The sequence below is a fragment of the Lutra lutra genome, chromosome 4 (assembly GCF_902655055.1).
Source record: "Lutra lutra chromosome 4, mLutLut1.2, whole genome shotgun sequence".
NCBI lineage: Eukaryota > Metazoa > Chordata > Mammalia > Carnivora > Mustelidae > Lutra > Lutra lutra.
The window spans coordinates 990,451-1,013,923 of NC_062281.1; the positions used below are offsets into that span (position 1 = coordinate 990,451).

General features: G+C 57.8%; 1 protein-coding gene and 1 pseudogene across 1 annotated transcript; both read left to right on the forward strand.

Moving 5' to 3' along the window:
• The first annotated feature begins 2,728 nt into the window (after nt 1-2,728).
• On the forward strand, nt 2,729-4,370 carry LOC125099322 (uncharacterized; annotated as a pseudogene).
• Nucleotides 4,371-7,428: 3,058 nt separating this feature from the next.
• CCDC166 (coiled-coil domain containing 166) lies at nt 7,429-9,130 on the forward strand. The gene is made up of 3 exons (XM_047728835.1): nt 7,429-8,258; nt 8,341-8,828; nt 8,859-9,130. The coding sequence occupies exons 1-3, from the start codon at nt 7,818-7,820 to the stop codon at nt 9,124-9,126; spliced, it is 1,197 nt and encodes a 398-aa protein (XP_047584791.1). The 5' UTR covers nt 7,429-7,817; the 3' UTR covers nt 9,127-9,130.
• The last annotated feature ends 14,343 nt before the right edge of the window (nt 9,131-23,473 follow it).

Sequence of the window (23,473 nt, forward strand, 5' to 3'; positions counted from 1 at the left end):
AAAAATAAATAAAATAAAAACAAAGAGGCATAACTAATAAGCCCATAGTCTAGATAAAATGAAACATTAAAAATTACTCAGTTAATCAGAAAGAAGGCAGAAAAATGAAGAAAAGGAATAAGAAAGAGCTGAGACAAATAGAAAAGGACAGTGAGATGGTACACTTAAACACAACCATATCAATATTTACATTAAATGTCAATGGTCTTGTTACTCCAATCAAAAGGCAGCATTTATACAACCTTATTTTTTAAAAATCAAAAATCCAAGAATACGCTATCTGCAAACATGCACCTTAATCATGAAGACACAGATGAGTTAAACGAAAGATGCTGTGGTCTGAATAGGGCCACCCACCGGCCCCTGCCCCCCCCCATTCCTGTGTGGAAACCTTAACTCCTGTTGCGATAGTATTAAGAAGTGGGGCTTCCCGGAGGTGCGCAGATTGTGCAAATAGAGCCCCTAGCTGGAATTAACGATCTTTTCAAAGAGGCACCTAACCTTCCATCATGGAAGAACCCCGAGCAGCTGTGCACCACGAAGAGGACCTTCTCTGGATTGCAACCATTCCGGCCCCTTGATCTTGGACACCTTTTTTAAAGGGAACTCTACCCCGCAACGTGGAGCTCAAACCCATGACCCCGAGATCAAGGGTTGCGCGCTCCACTGACTGCAGCAGCCTAGCCCTGATCTTGGACGTCTCAGCCTCCAGAACCACGAGAATAAACTTCTGTTGTTCATAAACCACTCAGGCAGTGGCATTTTGTCATGGCAGCCCAAACAGACTAAGACAGATGGGAAGAGATACACTCTAGGAGCAGCTGTCGCAAGAAAGCTTTAGTGGCCATGTTAATGCAGCACAAGGCAGACTCCAGGACACGGACTGTGAGAAAGGGGCACACTTCGCTACGATGTGAGAGTCGAGTCACCAAGCAGACACCGCAATGCTGAGAAGTCTGCGCACCTAGTAACAAATTCTCAAAACACAGAAAATCTGAGAGGACTGAAAGAAGTAATCAAATCAGCTGAAGAGTTTACAGTCCTTTCCCAATGATGAGTAGAGCAGCCATGCAGAAATAAAGACGCAAGGGACCCAAGCAGCACTGTTGTCCGACTTGACCTAATCGACATTTGTATAACAATCTCCCACCACCAATAGAACACACACTCTTCTCAAATGTGTACAAATGTCACCAAGCCATGGGGCGCCTGGGTGGCTCAGATGACTGGGCGTCTGCTTTCGGCTCAGGCCATCATCTCAGGGTCTGAGGACTGAGCTCCACATTGGGCTCCCGACGCCATGGCAGGTCTCCTGCTGCTTCTCCTTCTGCCTCTCCTCCTGCTTGTGCTCTGTCTCTCTCTCTCTCTCAAATAAATAAATAAAATCTTTAAAAAAAAGAGAGAGAGAGAGAGTCGCTAAGATAAACCATATTCTAAGTACCATAAAACAAAGATCAACAAATTTTAAAGGACTGAAATAAAGTATGTATTTATGAAATAAAGTATGTTCTCACAGAATTGAATTAGAATTAAATATCAGAAAGATATTTGGAAACGAATTTGGAGATTAAACAACACATAAAAGTAAACAGTGGGTCAAGGGAGAAATTACAAGGGAAATCAGAAACAATTTCAAGCTGAAAACAGGAGGCGGGAATGAGCAGGGTGCAGCTAAAGCAGCACTTGGAGGGGAAATCATAGTTGTAAATGCTTGTATCAGAAAAACAAAACGATTTCAGTTTCCACCTTAAAATACTAGAGAAAGGACACAAAATTAAACCCACAGTAGGTAGAAAGTGGATGGAGATGGAGGGAGGCGTGGTAGCTAGTTGGCCAGGCTGCTGAGCCTTGGACGCACTGATGGAGAGCCCATGGCCAGGAGAGGGGCAGCAGGATCCTTCACGAGCTTGTTCAGAAAGAGCCTCTCCCCAGGGGAGTTCGGAGCAGTCCCAGGCAGCTGCTGAGGGCAGTGGGAAGAGAGATCACCAAAGACATGGGACAGCTGGCAGGCCAGCCCTTCTTTTTCCTGCCTTCCCCCACAAACCCCAAATTAAAGGAGGTCTTGACCCTCCATTCTGCCACCAAGAATGTAGCCCATAAGCAAAAGTTTATCAGTGAACTTCCGCAAAAAAGAATTCTGCAAAGTGGACTTTATTACATTTAATTATTGAGTCAATTTTTCAGTGGGCATTTGATTCATCCGATAGTTATTTTTAAAGCTGCTATTGTGTTCTCTCTTGTGGCCAGATGTCTACGTATTCCAACTGTACCCTGTCCAAATACGCTTGCAGATAGAAATTTGGCCAAGGAGATTTTATTTTCTCACCAGTCGTTAGCAACAATAAATTCTGTCGCAGCTGTGACCCCAGCCTTGCTCTGAGCACGTTATCAGCTGTGGTATTTATTCTGCATCAGCTAAACAGTGGACTGTGTATTTAATTTTTAGCTGATACAAGGCAGTATCGGGAGTCTGCATCCAGAAGACCGACCGGCGGTGAGCGGAGCAAGCGCCAGGCCCTGGGTTGAAGCTACATGGTCAGCGCCGCCAACCTCACGAATCACCAACCTCCTTGTGATTCAGGAGACCCGATCCGCACGGTCCCCACCTACCAGACTGCAGACTGTCCCAGCCCTTGTGCGCGGGCCGTACCCCTTCCTGCAGGTCACAGTCCAGGGGTGGGGGCCTGGCCCCACCCCTCAGTGTCAAGGTCTGAGTGCCTAGCACTGCTGTGTCCCCTGCTGCCCACCCCAGTTCTCAAGCACAGCATCTCCCTACGGCGGGGATGGACATGGTCCGCACCTCCAGCTCCTGGATCTCTAAAGTCGTCCTCCCCTCTCTCCTGCTGCCCGCGTGGGCTGTGGACTCAGGTACTGCGGGTCACTCCAGGAAGGCATGCTGGGGGTGTAGATGTGCTCACCTCTGAGATCATCAGGGTCCCGGAGGAGATGTGCCCCTGGCTGGGCTCCCCCTCACAGCTGTCTCTCAGGGACGTCTCCGAGCCAGCCTGCAGAGGCTGGCGTGGGCGTCGCCCTCGGGGCCTGCGGGGGCCTCTGGAAACTGGGCATCCTGCTGTTTGTCACCCTCTTCCTCACAAACAGAGGTAGGTGAGCACCCTTGGAGAGGGGGGACGCAGGCTGGCTCAGACCACACCACAAGCTCCAGCCTTCTTGGCTTGACCTGTTCCAGGGAGGAGGAGGGAGCCAAGCCCGAGGGCCCTGGGCTCCAGCAAGGCCTTTCAGAGCTCATCGGCCTGCCCGGAAGCCGCACGTGTGCTGACCCTGAGCAGGCCAGTGCCTTGGGTCACCGCCTTGCACCGTGGAGCCCCTCCTGGCTTCTGTGGGCTCCGCGTGCACCCCCAGGGGCTCCTGCTGGCTCTGGCCTGTCTTTGCTCCTCCTCATGGCACCGTGTGTCAGGGAGGGCACAGTGCTTCCTGCAGGGGCAGCCGTGGCTGTGGGAGCTGACACACATCGTGGCCTGGACCTGGGCATTCCACGTGGGGCTGACCGTGAACCTGGTGTGGGTCTGGTACAGGTCCCAAGGTACCTGGCTGTGAGAGGGAGGCCCCTTGAGGAAGGGTCCTGGCCCACAAGCCCAGCTTAGAGCCAGCTCCCTGGTCTGGGGGTGTGGGCCAGGGGCGGGGCGGTGAGGGAGGAGGCAGGCAGGCAGTACCCAAATGAGGATATAAGCAAGGGGACAGATTTGGGTCCCACTTGGGGCCCAGACAACAGCCAGGCCCGGGCCCTCCAGGGCTTGACCCCAGCCAGAGGACGCACTGGACAGACTCTCCTGGGTCTTGCTCACGTTCCTGCCCACCGTCCCCTTGGCTGTGGTGACCACCGTCAGTGCTGTGCTTCTGATCAAGGGACGAGGGGACATATCTACCGCCAGACTCCCCAGGGTCCCTGCCTCCCGCCCAGGGCTGTGTTTCAGGGTCAGGTCTTCTCTATCACCTGACTCCACCAGTTCTCCAGGCTCACTCGGCCTGGGCAGGGAGAAGGGTTGGTGGCCACGTGCTGGCCTCACTCTGCTGTGGGGTGGGGTTCCATAAAGGGGGCGTTATGGGGCGGCCCTGCACCCCTCTCATCGGGGCACAGCACAGAGATGGGGAAACACTTGCCAAGGGGTAGTCTGCACGGTGGGAAGAGCCCACTGATGTCCCGCTCACAGCCCTGCTGCTTCCAGGGGTCCTTGGACAAGTCGCCCTGTGCCTCAGTTTCTCCATCTGTGAAATGGGAGCAGAGGCCGCTGGAACTGCCCCCTCAGGGTCATGAAGTGTGCAACCCCACTGGCTACTCCTGAGGGAGGGGCTCACCCAAGTGTCAGGAGCTGAGTAGGGAGGGTGAGTTGGACAGAAGGCACAGCAAGACCTGAGGAGAGCGCGCCCTCCAGCCTTGAGAGCAGCTACCCAAAAACCCGCCCTGGGGTTCCCTGGCAAGCTGCCAGCAGAGCGCTGGGAGAGGACGTGAGGGCAGGGGAGTGGGGGAGGGGGCAGCCTTGGCCGCAGCTGAGCCACTGCTCACCCCCCCTTCCTCCTAGTGTCTTTCCAGCTCAGTGTTCCTGCCAGGAGATGAGTGACCCCTCACCCCAGACCCTCCCCAGCCTGAGTCTGGAGGGACAAAGACCACCACCCTATCCACAGAGTGGGGGAGGGGGCAGGAACCCCAATTGTGGGGAAGAGATGTCGTAGGTAAGGCCTGGCTTTGACTCCGAGCCCTCGGAGGTTGGTTCTGGCTCTCTGGGCGGCGGGGAACTCGGAGGACACAGCACGTGAAAGGCCCCTGGGGTGCGGGGGGCATCTCAGCCTCCGGGCCAGGCACTCAACCCTTCCTGGGAGAGGGGCTGCTCCTGCAACCAACCTTGCAGCCGAGTCTGGGGGCGGAGTGAGGGCCAGGGAGCAGGCAGACAGGGTCCCCGCCTTCCCCTACCCTGGGGCTCTGCAGCGAGGCCCCAACGTGGGGGCCGACTCCAGGGGGTGCAGAGGCGCAGGGGGAGAGGATGGCAGGCGCTGAGCGCCGGGGAGGAGCCAGAGCTGGGCGCGGCCCAGAGGGGGTGAGGGCGGGACCCAGGCTGTGGACCCGCGGGGCTGGGGCGCTGTCTGGGTGAGCCCCGACTGCTCCAGGGCTGGGTGTGGGGCCGGTGCTTCCCACGCGGCTCTCCAAACCATTGTGTCGGGACTGCAGCCATGGGAAGAAGGGGGCATCGGGGACACTGGAGGCAGAGGAGAACAAGGCGCTCGCCAGCCCTGCCCTGGGAGGAGCCATCTGGGAGCCGTGAAACCAAGACGAAGCACGGAGAAATCCGGGAGGCTGGCACGACTTGAAACCCGATGCCCCTGGAGCCCTCGCCTGGCACCAGAGATTAAAGGGCGGAGGCCAACCAGACCCCCTCTCCCCAAGACAGCAGTGTGGGGCCTGCAGCCCGGGAGGGGCAGGGGCGGCCTGCTGGCATCCATCGAATGGGGATGGTGGCCCCTGCCGGGTGCTGAGGGTGGCCAAGGGGAGAGCGCTGCCGGTGGTCCTGGGAGCAGAGCACCCCTGGCTGGAGACGCCAGGCTCTGAGAGAGAAGCAAACTTTCTCAGGGGCGGGGGAGCCCCCGCTGCACAGTCGCCCACCCAGTATCTTCCCTGATTCTACTTGGTCTTTCCACCGGTTTCTGTAAGAAGTTGACACCAATTTCATATTAAAAACTAAAGAAAACAAATACATATGTGGGCACCCGGTGGCTCCATCGGTTAAGCTTCCAACTCTACGTGTATCTCTGCTAGGCCTTAATCTCTCAGGGTCAGGAGTGCACGTCCCACACTGGGCTCCATGCTGGGCGAGGAGCCTGTCATTTAAGGCCGACATTCAGATGCTGTTTATGAATCGACGTTTCTTCAAAATTTTCACGCCAAGTGGAGAGCGTGCATTGTCCTGAGTGTACGTCATTTTATTCTTTCTCATAAACCTCACTTTTTACTAGGAAGAAAACGCCTCTTCTGTGTTCGTAATTGGAAGAGGCTCTACCCCACACCCCATGCGGCTGCGGCCAACAGTAGCGAGTCCAGAGAGAGGAGGGTCATCGCAGCTCTGCAATCAGCCTCCTAACACGCTTTTCCACACAAGCCTTCCTACCGATGGGGGTTCCTTCTGGCCTGCTCCTCCCAGACTCACCAGTGGACAAGTCTGAAATCTGTTCATGCTACAGCAAACGTGGACAGACGTAGGCAGTGACCTATATGACAACAGGACCCAAACAGGTGTAGATTTAAGGTGCAGGTCAAAGGGGAGAGAGAGACACCTCTTGGACGGGCATCTGACAGCCTGGGAGGCGGGGGTGCCGCTGCTGTCAGCACGGTTCCCAGACCTAGCCAAGGTGGAATTAAATGAAGGGTTTATGGTGCTGTTTTCCACATGTCACAGCAAAAAGAGCAACAGGAAAATGCTTGGTGGACCCCTTGCTCTCCAGCCATCCCCCCAGCTAGGAAGGGAAGCTGACCCCGGTCTGGTCAGTGGGATGAATGTAAGGGCCTACTTAGCCAGAGGGAGCCATTTTGTTGTTTATGCAGTAAACTTAGATTGAACCTGCCCCTTCCCCCCAAGAGGAAAGCGCTTAGAAACAGAATTGGTGAAATACGGCCAAATAGCCCCCGATAACGGAGTCCAGATTCCAGGATGTGTCAGGCCAGGTGGAAACGTCCAATCAAGGGAAAGCACCTCCCTAACCACCCAAGAATGTGGGCCCTGCCTTTTGGGCGCCAATTCTGACCAGAGTGATAGGCTAGTTCAAATAACTACTATAGGGTGAACTGTAATTCAACTGGCCGCCTGTGTGTGGCCAGGCTCAACCACAAGGCCTTTGCTCTCCAGAAGTTAGTCTGTGAGGCTGGGAGGGGTCGCCTCTTTGCAAGAGTCGGCCCTGGCCGGTCAGTTTGACTCTGGATGCTTGGCGCCAAATAAAGCCCTCCTTAACTTTCGCTTTGTGTCAGTCTCTCCTTTTGTCTACGGACCCTTTCAATGAGTTGAACAGGTGCGCACGTGTGGGCTTAGGAGCCCCACAGAGGAAATCCCAGAGAGAGAAACAACGCACAACCCACGAACGGACACGATCTTCCTAGTAACCCCAACTCCCTCGGGGGCCTCCAGAACGAGTGAAGAGTCACGAAGTGCTTCGAGGAAAACCAGGAGCCCCAGACAGAGGAAAGCGGTGGGGCGCTCTGTCCCGACAAGCTAGAGGGAACCTTCACAGCGCAGGGCCTGGAGGCCGCAACTTGGGGAGCCCTCTCCCACACGGGGCGACGGGGCTGAGAGTCCGCTGCGGGGCGGACGGCGGAGGGCGCAAGTGCGGCACTGGAGCGTGGGGGCTGCCCCGGCTGCGGGCGGCTCGGTCAGACTCGGGGGCAGCGTCCTCCTCCGGAAGCCCGAACCCCGCCGGCCCGGTCGGACCTCTGCAGGGCGCCCACGCAGGCCGTCACGCACCGACTTCGGGGCGAGGGACTGGACGGAAATGCCCCGAGGGGTCAGCCGTTGTCCGGGCGACGGGGTGGCTCCGCGGGAGGGCGGCCGAGTTCTGTCTCCACGGAGACCGAGCAGGCTCCGCCGACGCCACGAAAGGCCGGCACCCCCGCCCGACGGCCAAGGCCCGCAAGGAGCCCAAAAGGAAAGAAAGGCCGGAGACGACACCCTGACCCCCAGCCTGACCCCTCCCCCATTCCCGTGGCCCAGGGCCGCGTCCACCCCGCCAGAAGACGCAGGCCGGGGGAAGGCAGGGGTTAGGCTGGAGGCGCGGGCCGGGGGCACCGCCGTCCCGCGTGCCGGCGCCCCAGGCCGCGGCCCATGGCGCCCAAGAAGAAGCGCGGGCCCGGCGCGGGGCGGCGGCCGGGCGCGGCGGGAGACGGCGCCGAGCCGCGGCTGTCGGAGCGCGGCCAGTACCTGCAGCGCGAGCACAGGCTGCTGTCGGAGCAGCTGGACGCCTGCGAGGCGCGCGTGGACCAGGTGCTGCGGGGGAACGCCGGCCTGGACCGCGAGGCCGCGCGCCTGCGCGAGGAGAACCGGCTCTACGCCAGCTACGTGAGCGCGCGCGCGCAGCGCTGCGCCCGGGCCGTGGTGCGGCTGGACGAGCAGAGCCGCGTGGACCTGACGCAGATCCACTGGCAGCGGGCCGAGCTGGCCTCGCTGTACCGCGGCCGCGAGGACGGCGTGCGCGCGCAGCTGCTGGACATGGAGGCGCGCGCGGCGCGGATGGCGCGCCAGGTGCAGGAGCTGCGGCCCTACAAGGCTAGTGAGCGCGCGCCCGGCGGGCGGGGCGGGCGCGCGCCGCGCGTCCCCGCGCTGACCCGCGTGTCCCCGGCCGCCGCAGGAGCTGCAGCTGGAGCAGTTGGCGCGGATCCGCGCGCTGGAGCGCGAGCTGCTGCACATGCGCGTGGAGCACACGCAGCTGCTGCACCGCGTCAAGGGCCGCTTCCTGGAGGACAAGGCGGCCTTCGAGCGCGAGGCGCGGCAGCGGGTGCAGTCCCTGGCGCGGCGCGCGGAGCGGGAGGCGGCGCGCGCGCTCGTCCTGCACACGCAGGCCATCCGGGCTGACAACGCGCGCCTGCGGCGGGAGCTCCTGCGGCTCCTGCGCTGGGCCCAGCTGCTGCACGACACGCGGCGCCGGCTTCTGGAGCAGCGGGACCAGCTGCGGCGCGAGCACGAGGACACCCGGGACCTGGCGCGGGTGCATGGCTGGCTGCGCCGGGGCCGCGACGGACCGCCGCTGTGGCAGCCGCCGCCGCCCGCCTCGCGTCCCGGGTCCTTCGCCCCCTCCACAGCGCCATCGAGCGTGGCTCCCCGCACCCCGTCGCGCGCGGGATCCCGGTCACTGTTCCCGTCGCACGTGGGCCCCAGGATCCCATCGCAGGCCCCTTCGAAGGCCGGTTCACGGGTTCCTTCCCAGCACTCATCGCGCGCGGACTCCCGGGTTGCGTCCCTGACCCCGCCCCACCGGGGCTCCCGGGACCCGTCCTTGACCGTGTCGCGCCCAGGCTCCCAGGTCTCTTCGAGGTTCTCCTTATCTGGGCCCGCACACAGCACGACTCCCTCCGCTCGGCCTGTCCTGGGCCCAGGCTCTTCCTGTCCCGCGGTCGAAGGAGACGGCGGGCGCTGACCCCGCGGCGGAAGGCGAGTGCGGGCCAGCGCGCTCGGACGCGGGCGCGGGCGGGGCAGCTGAGCGCGCGGCGCCCGAGGACTGCGTGAACGTGGTGTTAATAAAGGTGTGACCGGCCCTCCTGGCTCTGGCGCCACAGGGACCCCTCACTCTGGCTTCCAGTTCCCTAACTGCGCGGTGGCCTGATGCGTTCCTCTCCTCCTCGGCTGACCCCGGCTGCCCCGCAAGCGGACCACACCAGTATCCTCCCGCCGGCGCTGGCAGAGACGGACGTCGCCCGCACCGACAGAAGCTGCCAGAGCAGGAAAGGAGGCCAGCCGGGAGGAGCTGGGCGACCACGGGTTGTAACCCGGAGGGCCAGCGTGCGATGACCTGCGGTCAGGACGGCCACTGGGGCGGGGGCGGGGGAGAGTGGGGCTGCCACCAAGGGCCACAGGGAGGAGTAATTTTTAATATAATTTCCAACAGAGAAAAGTTGCTGAGTACAGAGAACTCCCGTTTACCGAGATTCCGTCCCCAGGTCTGTGTCTGCATTTTTCCCTGAACCACTTGAGATTCGGTTCAAGACATTATGCCCCTTCAGTTAGAGGATTTGAAAATCCTTAGTGTTCCTGAGCACAAGAATGTTCTACCTTACCCGGGTACGATGACCCAAATCCGAAAATTCAGTACGGAGAAAACAGTATTCACTAAGCCCCAGCTCCTACGAAAATGTCGGCTGTCCCGCTCTCCGGGGCTGCACAGGGACAGCGTTCAGTCCGTGCGCCAAGGCTGGCCAGTGGGATGCCCCTCGGTTGTGGCTGTGGGAGGTCCAGCAGCTCCTGGGGGAGGCCAGGTCCCGCATACCCTCAGTACTGACCCAAGGGCTGGGGACTTCATCCTGACCACAGAGGGAAGGTTCTTAGAAATCCAGGGTCTTTGGTTGCGCCCTGGGCCCAGCGCCCGCTAGGCCCAAGCAGGAGGTGGTCGCGGCCGGGGCTGGGGCATTCCGGTGGCGGCGGCGGCGGAGGGCAGGGCTGGGGGAGCCTTGGGGACTCGCCGGGGCAGCCGCCCCTACCGTGGCAGGGGTCCGAGCAGCAAGTCCTGATGGCCCGGTCAGCCTTAAATTAAAACTGCCAGTTACTCTGCAGAAACAGGTTTGTTCAGCATCGCAGCCCGAGACCAGCCGTCCGCACAGTTTCAGGGAGGGAAGGGGGCGCCCGCGGGCGGCTGTAAGGAAAAAGCCCGCCGGCCAGAGGGAGTGCAGCGGTTTCTTGAGGCCGAGCTGTTGGTGGGGAGGAGAGGAAGCCGGTCTTCCTCCCGCCGGGGTCCGAGCTGCAGTGACTGCAAGGTCCCCGCGGGGTCCTCGAGAGCGAGGCCGGCGTGAGCGCTGCTCCTGGCGGGACGAGGCCGCCGCTGGCTGATGATCACCGCCCGCGCGGGAAGACCCCGGGGGTCGGCCGGGACGGATGGAGACAGGAGTTCGGATCCCAGGTTTAACGTGGAGCCTTTAGTCATCAAGGGCAGTGTACACTGACGGCGAGCCACCCGGGGGCAGTGGGCAGAAGCCCCGCCCAGCCGCACCTAGCTGTGTAGACGGTTCTGTACGCTTCGCAACCCTCCCCCCGTGAGACTTCAGTTGGAATGTTCTGGTCCTGGGTGGACTGGGTTCCTCCGCCCCACCCAGCAGTAAATACAGCACTCTTGCAAGGGCTCAGCATTTCTCTTTAAAAGGACCTAGCGGGGGGGGGGGGGGGGGACGGGTGGCGCCTGGGTGGCTCAGTGGGTTAATTAAGCCTCTGCCTTCGGCTCAGGTCATGATCTCAGGGTCCTGGGATCGAGCCCTGCGTCGTCTAGTCGGGCTCCTTGCTCAACGGGGAGCCTGCTTCTCCCTCTCCTTCCGCCTGCCTCTCTGCCTACTTGAGATCTCTCTGTCTCTGTCAAATAAATAATTTTTTAAAAAAATCTTTAAAAAGAGGGAAGGGAATTGTTATGGATTAACAGACTTAAGATACTTTTCCACTAAATGCAACATACAGACCGTGTTCAAACCCCCATTCTAATTTGAAGTGTTAAATCAAGATGAAGTGCTTTGGTACTCATGAAGCTAGTAAGCAGTGGTATGTCCCACACTTCCTCTTCCTGGGTACTCCTGGCAACGGATACTCCAGTCTCTCTTCTGCCCAGACACCCCATTCTCAAGACCCTTTAGCCCACTGATTCCCATAAAACAGCTCCCTAAGAGACATCACTCAGATTGGGCATTTGTCCATTTCTCCTTGTAGTTTGGTCATTTTTACTTTATGTATTTTGAAGCAATTGTTAATTGCATAGGAGTTTAGAACTCTTCCTGTAGTTCCTTCCTGCAGTATGGGGGGGTCCAGCTCTCTCACGGGTCTGCACTGTTCTCCTTTACACCTCTGCCCGCAGTCTGTCTGTATTAAGATGGCTGCTCGAGCTTTCTTCTGGTTTGTCTTGCACGCCACTTTTTTTTTTTAAAGATTTTATTTATTTATTTGGCAGACAGATCACAAGCAGGCAGAGAGGCAGAGAGAGAGAGAGGAGGAAGTAGGCTCCCCACTGAGCAGAGAGCCTGATGCCGGGCTCGATCCCAGGACCCTGGGACCATGACCTGAGCCAAAGGCATAGGCTTTAACCCACTGAGCCACCCAGGCGCCCCTGCATGCCCCTTTCTATGGGTGTCCATTTTATATTTCAGATGTGTCCCTAGTAACAGTTATAAGTGGTGCTTATTATTTTAAATACAGTCTAACAGGGGCACTTGGGTGACTCATTTGGTGAAGCATCTGCCTTTGGCTCAGTTCATGATTCTAGGGTCCTGGGATGGAGCCGGGTGTCAGGCTCCCTGCTCAGTGGGGAGTCTGCTTCTCCCTCTCCCTCTGCCCCTTCCCCCCACCCCCTGCCCCCACTTGTTCACTCTGTCACTCTCTTAAAAAAGTAAAAAAAAAAAAAAAACTTAAAAATAATACAGTCCAACAATCTTCATCTTTTAACTACACACTATAGTTATTTTATATTCGTTGATTTGCAGTATTGGTAGTATTTTTTTTTTAAGATTTACTTATTTATTTATTTGACACAGAGAGAGAGAGAGATCACAAGCAGGCAGAGAGGCAGGCAGAGAGATAGGGGGAAGCAGGCCTCCACTGAGCAGAGAGCCCGATGCTGGTCTCGATCCCAGGACCCTGAGATCATGACCTGAGTCAAGGCAGTGGATTAACGCATGAGCCACCCAGGTGCCCCTACTGGTAGTATTTTTTTTTTTTAAAGATTTTATTTATTTATTCGACAGAGAGAAATCACCAGTAGGCAGAGAGGCAGGCAGAGAGAGAGGAGGAAGCAGGCTCCCTGCTGAGCAGAAAGCCCGATGCGGGGCTCGAACCCAGGACCCTGAGATCATGACCTGAGCCGAAGGCAGCGGCCCAACCCACTGAGCCACCCAGGCGCCCCTTTTTTTTTTTTTTTTAAAGATTTTATTTATTTATTCGACAGAGAGAAATCACAAGTAAGCAGAGAGGCAGGCAGAGAGAGAGGAGGAAGCACCTACTGGTAGTATTTTTTAAAAGATTTTATTTATTTGAGAGAGAATATGTGCGTGCAAGTGGGGGAGGGGCATGCAGAGGGAAAAGCAGACTCCCCACTGAGCAGGGACCCCCCCCCCCCCACCAAACTAGGCGATGTGGGGCTGGATCCCAGCACCCTGGGATCATGACCTGAGCTGAAGGCCCATGCTTAATCCACTGAGCCACCCAGGGGCTCCCAGTGGGTTTTGTTTTTTTTTTTTTTCAGTTTATTTTATACTTTGTGTTTTCTTTCTCTTTTCATGTTTCATTTGTTTTCCTCTACTTGTATGGAAATCAACTCTTCTTCTCCTCTTTTAGTGCTCACTTGAGAAATGGAAACATGCACATTTAAGTTCATAATTCATGAAGATAATACATTTTCCCTCCTCCTAACCCTCAGAATGCTTTAGATTTCCATCACACCTTCCCAGTCTGAAAAAACGAAAAACAAAAAACAAAAAACCTTCCCGGTCTAGAAGCTACTGAGAACAAGATGACCCACAAATCAGACATCATTACTTTCCTTGTGAAAATTCATCCAGCTGACACTCGGCATGTGAGACGCATGTGTATGTGTGTTTTGATTGGATAATGTTTACTTTAGAAGTCCTGCTGAGCTGGTTCTGCCGCTCCCTTGTCCTTGAGCAGCTTTCTGGCCTCTCTCGTCTAAACAAGCTGCTAAAACTCAGCCGTGGTCTGCCCTGTCCAGCCACTGCCCTGAAACCACTAGGAGGATGGAGGCGAGTGTGACCCCTCGGGCCCCTGAGGCTGGGCCACATAGGACACCCAGCCTGCAGGGTGCCCACTGGGTGGTCGACCCAGCTGGGCACCTGCAGTCCAGGCCTCCCTCAGATTGTCATGACTGTCCTCCTCTGTCCCCTCAGCACCTGCCCACTGCTCTGTGGCTCCGGCCCCAAGTCCCATGGGGTTTTCCCCATCGCTGCCTGAATCCCTTGCCCTGGAACTTCCAGGCCAGCCCAGAGAGTGGGGATCACCTACAGCCATGCTCTGTCCCCTCCCAGAAAAGAGCCAATGACCTTTTTCAGCTTTCAAATAAAATAAACTAATAGCATAGAGAAAGGATAAGTCTTTATGATGATGTAAAGAAAAAGCCAACCACACACCAGGATAAGCAGGTGCACGACCTGGAGAAGAAGCCCCCCTCCCCCACACTGCCCAGGCCTCAGAAGGGCGCAGGAGAAGAAGCATCATGGGGGGCGGGGAGCAGAGCGTGGAGGGCCTGCCGGCCGGTGCTGCTCCTCCGTCTGAAGCAGACATCCTTCGATTCCGCTGTCTCCTAGGACCCTGTTCCGCTGTGTGTTGTGTATTGAATTGTGTCCCCCAAAAGACACGTTCAAGACCTAGCTTCGAGTGCGAGCTTATCTGGAAACAAGGCTACAGCACTCACATGGGTGCAGGGTGGGCCCTCGTCCAGGGGGATCAGTGTCCTTGTAAGAAGATGGGCACATGAAGACAGACGCAGGAACACCCCTGACGGCAGAGGCAGAGCCGCGCTTGTAGGCCTGGGCGCCCCAGGTGTCATAGGCACCACCGCATGCAGGACCCCGGAAAGACTCTCCCCCGCAGGCTTCAGGGGCAGCACGGCTTCCACCTGGGCCTCAGGCTTCCGGCTGCAGTACCCAGAAGACAAATTTCTGTCGTCTTCAGCCGCCCCAGGAAACTGCCCCAGCCCGTGTGCACACACACGGTGGCACAGTCGGCACAGACACGTCCTCTGGCAGGACGCATAGTACAGCAGCCCGTGGTGGTGTTGAGAGGACGGGGACAAGGAAGGCCCACGGCAGACCAGCCCAGCACCTGTGGACGGACGTGGGGCTCCGCAAGCGTGAGGCAAACAAACGGAAATCACAGGCTCATTCACGCAGCATGTGACAAGCCCTGGGGGACTCGCTCCGGCAGTCACAGAATTCCCCTGGGGACAGGCCAGAGGCCGGGATCTCCCGCTTTCCACTCTGCCTCCCACTGTATTCAATGAGCTCATGTTGAACTGTAACGTGGAATAAATGTCACTAAAACAACATGCACTTGGCTCTCTTTTCTAGACAAAAGTCGCCTGAGTAATTGATCAAGGGAACCACCTCACTGCACCCTTCCTGCCGTGACTGTCCGCAGCTTCTCATCAGACAGTCAGACCCTGGGGCCTCCCGGTGAGGGGCTCTCAAAGGGTCCTAAAGGACAGGGATGAAGGAGCGACACTATACCACCTGGGCTTTCTAGGACCCAAATGGGGGGTCCCAGGCTCCCGAGAAGACCAAAGACGGGATGGCGGCAGCTGCTGGGGGGAGAACGTGTGCGGAAGGAGGAGGGACCTCCATATGGCACACGGGGCCCAGGCCAACCCACAGGGCGCTCTGAGTGTCCCCCCGGGGAGAGGGGTGAGTGGCCGGCCCCCAGTGAAACATGTATTCTGGCTCAGAGCAGGCTCGTGTCCTCCGTCCCAAAAACTGCAGATAAAAGAGGCAGCATAGGGGCCTGGGGGCTCAGTGGGTTAAGCCTCTGCCTTCGGCTCGGGTTGTGATCCCTGTGATCCCAGGGTCCTGGGATCGAGCCCCACGTCGGGCTTTTCTGCTCAGTGGGGAGCCTGCTTCCCCCCCCACCTCTCTGCCTGCCTCTCTGCCTCCTTGTGATCTCTGTCTGTCAAATGAATAAATAAAATCTTTAAAAAAATAAAAATAAAAGAGGCAGCATAATGGGGGCAGCGCGCTGCTGGCCAGGCTTGCCTTCTCTGAGAAGGCTGATACTTCCTCTCATGGGTCACTCTGCCCCCAGGGACGTGGGGATATTGTCCAAACCTGACCTCGGTGCTCCGTGGCCAGCATACAACGGGCGCACAGAGTTTGTGGATGGAGACGCAGAGGCCCAGAGGGCTGTGGGACGCTCACGCCTCCACAACTGCAGACGCGCCTGGGGTGCGCAGCCGAGGGGTCTTCTGGGGAAGTACAGGATGTCGGCGGTGTCCACGGGGATCTGGTGGGAGCTGCCAGCCGGCACACTGGTGCCGGTCCTCGGGTCCCCTTACGAAGCTCCTGGAACAGAGGGTTCTCAGGAGAGACGACTGAGGGGCCAGGGGAGGCCGCAGGGAGGAGGAAACGCGTTCAGTGGGAGGACATGCCTCGCCCAAGCACTAGCGTGTCCCCCTTAACTCCTGTCCATCTTTCCATACGCACGCTGCTTCTGGTGGCAGCGAGGGCTGAGATGCAGACCTCGCCGTGGCCTTCCGTGGCCACACTCCGTGATCCCCCTGCGTGAGCCGTCACTCGGTATACCCCAGCATCTGCCCACAGAGCCGAGCACAGACAACTTCAGACGGGACGCAGCCTGCCGGCGCAGCCCAGCCAGCCGGGCCGGGTGAGCGAGGGGCCGTGTGGAGCCTGGCCCCGCCCGGTTCCACGGCCCGGAGCACCCGCATGGCCCACTCGCATCCTTCCAGGCGCGTCAGCGGACGGAACACAGGGGCTGCACAGCTCTGTGCCGCTCCCGCTTCCTTCCACACAATTGTGTCAAGAAGCGAGAGATGAAAACCCCGAAGCAGGGACCAGACAGCTGGTTCCCGCAGGACAGGGCTGGGGCGAGTGTCATCCTCAGCGCCTCCTGCCCACGGATCCGGGTCGGGCCACTACAACCCGCGCTCAAATGCCCTTCCAAGGCCTTCGCAGCTCCACGTGTCGGTGGGAACACACCGGCCGCCTCCCTGCCCGACGGCTCCGCACTGGGAGAAAAACACTGGCGCTGCCGGAAGCGGCTGGAGTCTGTGGGTGCCGGACGCTCCCGCACTCCATTGTGCAGACCCCCATGTATGCTGGGGACCTTGGGGGCCGTGGCCCCTGGCTTTACTCGCCGCTCCAGGCCTGTGCTGTGGGAGCAGCGCCCTCCTCCAGCTGGTCTGCAGCCCGACTGACCCAGGGAGGCTCCTGCCATGAACCCAGTTGTCCCCTCAGATTCCTACGTTGAAGCGCCAACCCCGGTGTGCTGTGCTTGAAGGTGGGGCCGTCGGCAGGTGATCGGGTCAGATGAGGTCATGAGGGTGGGCCCCCACGAAGGCGTTTGTGCCCCGGTAAGATCGGACGGCAGAGCTCCCCGCACCACCAGGTAAGAACACAGCGAGGAGGGGGCCGTGTGCAGGCCAGGAAGTGGGTCCTCGCCAGAACCCGGCCCTGCCGGCACCCCGGTCTCAGACTTCCAGCCTCCAGGGCTGCGAGAAACCCGTGTGCTGCGTAGGCTGCCCAGCCCGCGGGGTTGTGTGACGGGGCCGAGCACAAGGACAGATTCTGTCACTTGAAGGCTTAGCGGCTGTTCTCAACCATCTTCAGTACGTGTGTTTTATTTGTATTTATTTTTTATTTTTTTAAAATATTTTATTTATTTATTTATTTGACAGAGAGAGAGAGGTCACAAGGAGGCAGAGAGGCAGCAGAGAGAGGAGGAAGCAGGCTCCCCACTGAGCAGAGAGCCCGATGTGGGGCTCGATCCCAGGACCCTGAGATCATGACCTGAGCCGAAGGCAGCGGCTTAACCCACTGAGCCCCCCAGGCGCCCCCATCTTTCGAATGAATGAATAAAAGAATGAACGTGTTTATTTATTTACTCACGTATGTACTTCGGAGAGCGAGCAGTGAGCAGGGCTGGGGCAGCAGGAGACGATCGCAAACAGACCCTGGGCAGACCCCGGTCTCAGCAGTGCTCCTGAGAGCAGAGGCAGGGGCGAGGCCCAAGGACCAGCAGACCCCACGCAGGCCTGCGTCAGCGAGTACCAGGGTCTGGCCACAGGACCCCAGGAGACCACCGTTGCCAAGGGCCCTTGTTCGCGACCAGGAACAAACAAGCACTAGGCGCTGAGCGCGGCCGGAGAGGCTGCACGGGAGGGCGGCGCCGGGAGAGCAGTGGCCACGTAGCCAGGGCCGCTCGCGGAGGGTTTGCGGAGCACAGCTCTGGCCGCAAGGTCTGGCCAACGAAGGTGGCTTTCCTGACCCTCTGAAGTGCTCGCAAGTGACGCAGGTGCTGGCCGCAGGGGCTGTGCTTCTGGGGGTCACGGGGGTCACAGGGCACAAGCTGGAGGACCCCGACCTAAGGAAGAGCGTACCGGGGCCCCGGGGGCAGGGAGAGAAGCTACCAGAGGAAAGTCTGTCCCTTCGGCTCAGGTCAGTCGAACAAGGGACTCACTCCAGCAAAGTGGCACGGGAGGGACAGAGGAGCACACAGAGGAGCTAAAACTGCAAATGGCAGAAAACGGAAAATTGAGTCCAGTGTCCCCCACCATTGCCTCATAGTCAGGTGAGCTCCAAGGGCCCCAGCGGGTGGGCTCTGGGACAGTGCAGGGGGCTGGGGAGTCCCAGCAGCAGGGCCCTGCCAGGGGGTCCCGGTGCCCAGAAGTTGTGCAGCCCTGCCTGGTTCTGGGCCACTCACCCTCCAGGCCGTAAGCGTCCTTCCAACTGGGTCTCTGACCTGGGGATCCACACCAGCCAGCATCTCCTGCAGACCTGACCCAAACTGCAGGCCACACGGCCCTCCTGTCCCGCCTCACACCGTCCCTGTGCTTGGCACTCCCCAGGGAAGCGCTCAGTGCAGGAACACGGCCGCTGCACCCTCGGCGTCCTGCAGCCCAGCTCGCAAAGCAGCTGCACACCCCACTGTTCCACTGTGAGAGGAAAATGCCATCAGCAGATGCCCTGGGCACCAACTCCTCTGGCTTCCCGAAACTCGGCTCAGCTCGCTGTTGCAGGAGAGACGAGGTCTGGTCTGGGACCATGGAATCCTTCTCAAAAGACAGAAAAGGTTCCGTTTCATTTGTACACACAGAGCAAGCATGCCAGGGCTCAGGCCAGCCCGTGGGCGGTCCTCCAGAGATGTCACCCCTGAAGCAGAGACACCGGAAATGGAGAAGGGAATGGGGGCATCACGGGAAGCCAGATGGGCTCTCCCCACATGACCCTGCTGTTGCGAAAGGCCCACGGAAGTTTCCCGCAGCTTGAAAGCTAACCGTGGAAAGGTCTGATGGAGGAAGATGGGGCTGCCTCCAGGGCGGCATGGAGAAATGCTCTTGGCCAGAGTCGGCCCCTTTACAGCACACAGGACAAGAACCCGGGTTCCCAGCCCCCTCAGCCTGGCCTCGAGGTTCCAGGGCCAGCCAGGCACCAGACAGGTTCTGGAGGCCAACGGCACAGCCCTTACCCTGTGAAGCCAAGCTCCTGAAATGGCCCAGCAGCAGCCCCAGGAGAGGCCCTGCTGGCCAAGGTCCAGATGCTGCCACTCTTCCCAAGAACTGTGTGCACAAGTCCTCAAAGGTCCCTGCCTGGCTCCTGTAACACAGACAGCTCGCACCAGGAGCAGGACGTCAGACACGGCCTCTCCAGAGGCTGCAGGACAGTGAGAAATGAAGAAGCTAAAACTCGCATGTTCAGGCTGGAAGAAAAGAAGGGGGACAGTCCCCAAGGAGGAAAAACCTCAAGAGGCCTGAGGCTTCCCCAGGGAAGACGCCTGTCACGGGCTGTGTGCGTCCCCCCAAACTCACATGTGGAATCCCTGACCCCCGGGATGGCTGTAGTTGAGAGTGCAGCCTCTAAGAGAGTGATTATGGTTAAAAGATCCTAAGGGTGCGTCCCTGACCCCACAGGGTTAGCGTCCTTGTAAGAGGAGACACCCCAGAGCTCGCTCCCTCTCCCTTGGGCTGCAATCCATGAGCCAGGAAGTGGTTCTCCGCAGGACGCAAGCGGGCAGACCTGATGTGGGACTTGTAGCCCCGGAGTGGGGAGAAGCACATAAAACGCGCCTCCAGGACCGAGCTGCGGTTGCTCTTGCTGGCCTAGCACCGAGGAGAGCGGTTCTCTAGGACATCTACCACAGTCTTTTTTTTTTTTTTAAAGATTTACTTATTTATTTTAGAGAGAGTGAGAAAGCAGGGAGAGGGGCAGAGAGAGCGAGAGAGAGGTCCTCAAGCAGATTCCATGCTGAGCGGGGAGCCCGACGTGGGGCTCGATCCCAGGATCCTGAGATCACAACCTGAGCTGCAATCAGGAGTCAGAAGCCCCCACCTACCACGGTCTTAATGTAAATGGTCACCTTCCCCCCCAACTCCACAGATGAGAGCTGCGGGCTGGCAGCTGCTGATCTCTGAAGCTATCATCAGGAGCCCCTCCCCATGGAGGCGCTGGGCGCTGGGGGCTCACCTGGGGCACATCCATCGGGGAGACGGTAGACGGTAGTGCTGGGGTGGCTCTGGGGAAAGGCAGGTGCAGAGAAGCAGCTGATCTGGGGAGACAACGAGTGAGCGAGGCTGCAGTCCCAAGGCCCCGCCTGACCCCAGCTGCACCTGCTCAGTGGACCAGGGGAGTCGGGAAACACGGGGCTCACAACTGCTTCTGCAGGGTCTGCTCCAGAGCAGAAGGCATGGCTGAGGGTGGGGAGGGGCCAGCATCACTGCAGAAAACAGGACAGCTGGGGCGACTGAGTTTTACCTTCCATACGCACGGGCCCAGACATTCTAGAGAGCAAGGCACGGTGGGGCACAAATGGCGGCTGAGAGCTGCCACTGAGGGCCAGAAGCCGGCAGCTCCACTTCGCCCATGGACCTGCAGAAGTGGGGGCTAAGAGCCCACTGAGGCAGCCTGGGTTCCTCTGCAGGACACGAGCCCAGACAGCCCACGCCCAGGGTACCTCATGCAGAGACGTCCTCCTGCACTTCCCCCACGGACGAGGACCTGTCGCAGCCTTCCCCCAGAACCATGGGCACCCTTCCTGGGGCTGGGCACTAAGCCACCCCTCCCCTGCACTGGGCGGCCGGGGTCTGCTCAGCTCCAGCTTCGCCCGCAGCTCTGCTCAGAACCACCACGTCTCCTGCCGCCAGGGGCACTTGTGCCTTTCCCAGGCAGCACAGGGGCCCCGAGATCCAGGAGAGGCTGGTCTCCAAGATGCCCCGAGAAGAGACAAACCAGTGGGAGGAAGGTGCCTAGTTCCCCATCCGGGGAATGAAAGAACGAGACCTCACTCCGGATCACACACACCAACTGCGGCGCGAAGGGCCCCGTGCGGCAAAGGTCCACCGAGGTCAGCGACTGGGTGAAACGCATAAATTCCCTTAAAAGCACATCGTGAAACTGAGAAAAGAGAAAGAAACACTCTTCCCCTGGAGAAAAGAGCAGCCTCAGCTGGCTCACAGGCCAACTCCACCAAACCCTTAAGAAGGAGCAGCGCCCGCGTCCGAAACCCCCAAGATACAGGCGGACGGACAGCCACCACCCGCTCGGCTCCTGGCGGCCTGCGAAGCCCGGACGCCAAAACCTGACAGACGTTATGGAAAAGCGCAGGACCGTCTCTCTCTTCAGCACACAGACATTATGTTCTTAAAGATTTATTTATGGGGCGCCTGGGTGGCTCAGTTGGTTAAGCATCTGCCTTCGGCTCAGGTCATGATCTCAGGGTCCTGGGATCGAGTCCCGCATCGGGCTCTCTGCTCGGAGGGGAGCCTGCTTCCCCCTCTCCCACTCCCCCCGCTTATTTATTGAGAGAAAGAGAAAGAGCAGGAGCAGGGCAGGGGCAGAGAGAGAGTCTCAAGCAGGCTCCCGGCTGAGCACGGAGCCTGGGGGGAGGAGGGGGTGCTCAATCCCACAACCCCAAGATCATGACCTGAGCCGAAATCTAGAGTCAGAGGCTTAAAGGATGGAGCCACCCAGGCACCCCGGACACACACGTTCCTAACAAAACGTCAGGAAGCCCGATACAGCAACATGTACAGAGAACTCTAGGTCACGACCAAGTGGAGTCCTCCAACAATGCAAAGTCGGTGGAGGCGGGGACTCGGGGCTGGAAGGGCCGGAGAATATCGGCCTGCTGGGGAACGTCGCCCTCGTGAGCCGCGCTCGTGCAGTCACCGCCTGGAGACTGCAGGACCCTCTCCACTCACGTCTGCCTCGCTTGCCCCCCTCCTCCCGGCAGCTACCCCTCTGAATGTTGTGATAATCATTCATTCCGTTTTTCCTTTTGACACTCACGGGTGTTTACGTCTGATTGTTAAATGTGTTCCTGAGTACGACCTTCGGCTGGAGATTTTATGTTTTCAGGAGCAAGGCATCAGCTTTATTCAAAATGGCTTCCCCACCTGCTCCTAAATCATTTGAAAAGGAGGCAACACAATCACCCACTTAGGATGAGGAGGGACACCCAGGGGCCAGGTCAGTTAGGTGTCCGACTCCTGATTTTGGCTCAGGTCATGATCTCAGGGTCGCGAGATCGAGCCCCATGCCGGGGGCTCCATGCTAAGCCTGATTAAGATTCTCTCTCTCCCTCTGTCCCTGCCCCCCCTTAAAAACACAGAATGAATGAGAAAACCCAATCAAGTCATAGGATTACCTCAACAGAAGCAGAAAAGGCATTTGTTAAAATTCAGCATCCAATTCCAATGAAAACTCTTAACAAGGAATTCAGGAGAGCCTCCTCCACCAGCCAGACCTCCAGCCAGTCTCGTGTTTAACAAATACTGAACACCGTCCCTCTCAGATCCCGAATAAGGCAAGGCCGACCACTCCCGGCTTCCGCTCAGCTTCTCAAAGGTCCAAGCCAATGTGAGAGACGAAGAAAACTCCAGCCCTCAAGACGACAGAGAAGGAAGTGAAACTTACTATCCAAAGATGACATGACTGTTTCTAGGAAAATCCTAAGAAATCTTCACACAAACACTCAAGCTAATGAGTGAATTAAGTGAGGTCAAAGAACATAAAAATCCCTTACGTTGCTACTAGCAATGAATAGTGGGAAAGTAAAGTAAAATTTTAAAAGTAACAACCACAAAAAGTCAAACACTTAGTGTGGTGGAAGGAATCCCTAGTTCCCCACCCAAGACATCATATCCGTCTCCCTGCGTTTTTCCCTGGGAGTTCTATGGCTTTAACTATTAAGTTTATGCCTTTGGTTCACTTGCAGTTAGTTTTTATATAGTTTTTGCATACGGTGTTAGGTGAGAGCCGAACATCCCTTCTCTCGAACGTGGGTGTTCAGTTTCCCCAGCACCATCTCCTGACAAGACCATCCTTTCCCCACTGAATGTTCTTGGCACCACTGCTAGAAAACCTCTGACTGTATACAGAACAGTTTATCCCTGGGCTTTACAGTATTCCAGTGGTCTGTAGGTCTGTTTTATGCTAGTACCTACCACCAGACTTGATACCCCTGGAAGCTGGAGATCTGGCCCCAGCAGATCGAGTCCACAATACTGCATGATTCCATTGATATAACATTGTTGATATGACAAAATTATAGAAGCAGAGAAAACATTAATGGTTGCTAGCTGAGAAGGAGGGGTTTTAGGCGGAAGGGAAGTGAATATGGCCATAAAAGCGTAGGGAGAGATCTTCTGGTGAGCAAATCTTGGTATCCTGGTATCAATGTCCATCTCCTGATTGTAATGTTGTACTACAGTCTTCACGATGCTGCCACTGGCGTAGGCGGGGCAAACAGAATACACAAACCCTCCGTGTTACACCTTACACGTGGATAAAAATCTATACTTATCTCAAAAAGTTTAAGAATAAAAACATGACCCTGGAGGATGCCTGAACTAATTAAATCAGCCTGTGCTCCAGTAGGGCAACCCCAGGGGCTGTTAAAACTCTCCAGGTGATGCTGAACCACACCCAGGGGCGATCTTTTTGCTCCTGGGGCCTCCACCTGGCTCCCTCTGCATGGAGCACAACTGTGGCTGTCCTGGTACTTGTCAAAGGTTGGGGAGCTGGGGAGACCTAGCCCCCTACGTGATCCCCTCCTAAAGACTGAGT

Coding starts and splice junctions, on each gene's coding strand:
- CCDC166 (XM_047728835.1), top strand. CDS start 7,818: ATGGCGCCCAAGAAGAAGCGCGGGCCCGGCGCGGGGCGGCGGCCGGGC. Junction 8,259..8,340: donor AGGAGCTGCGGCCCTACAAG/GCTAGTGAGCGC, acceptor CGGCCGCCGCAG/GAGCTGCAGCTGGAGCAGTT. Junction 8,829..8,858: donor CCCCGCACCCCGTCGCGCGC/GGGATCCCGGTC, acceptor CCCGTCGCACGT/GGGCCCCAGGATCCCATCGC.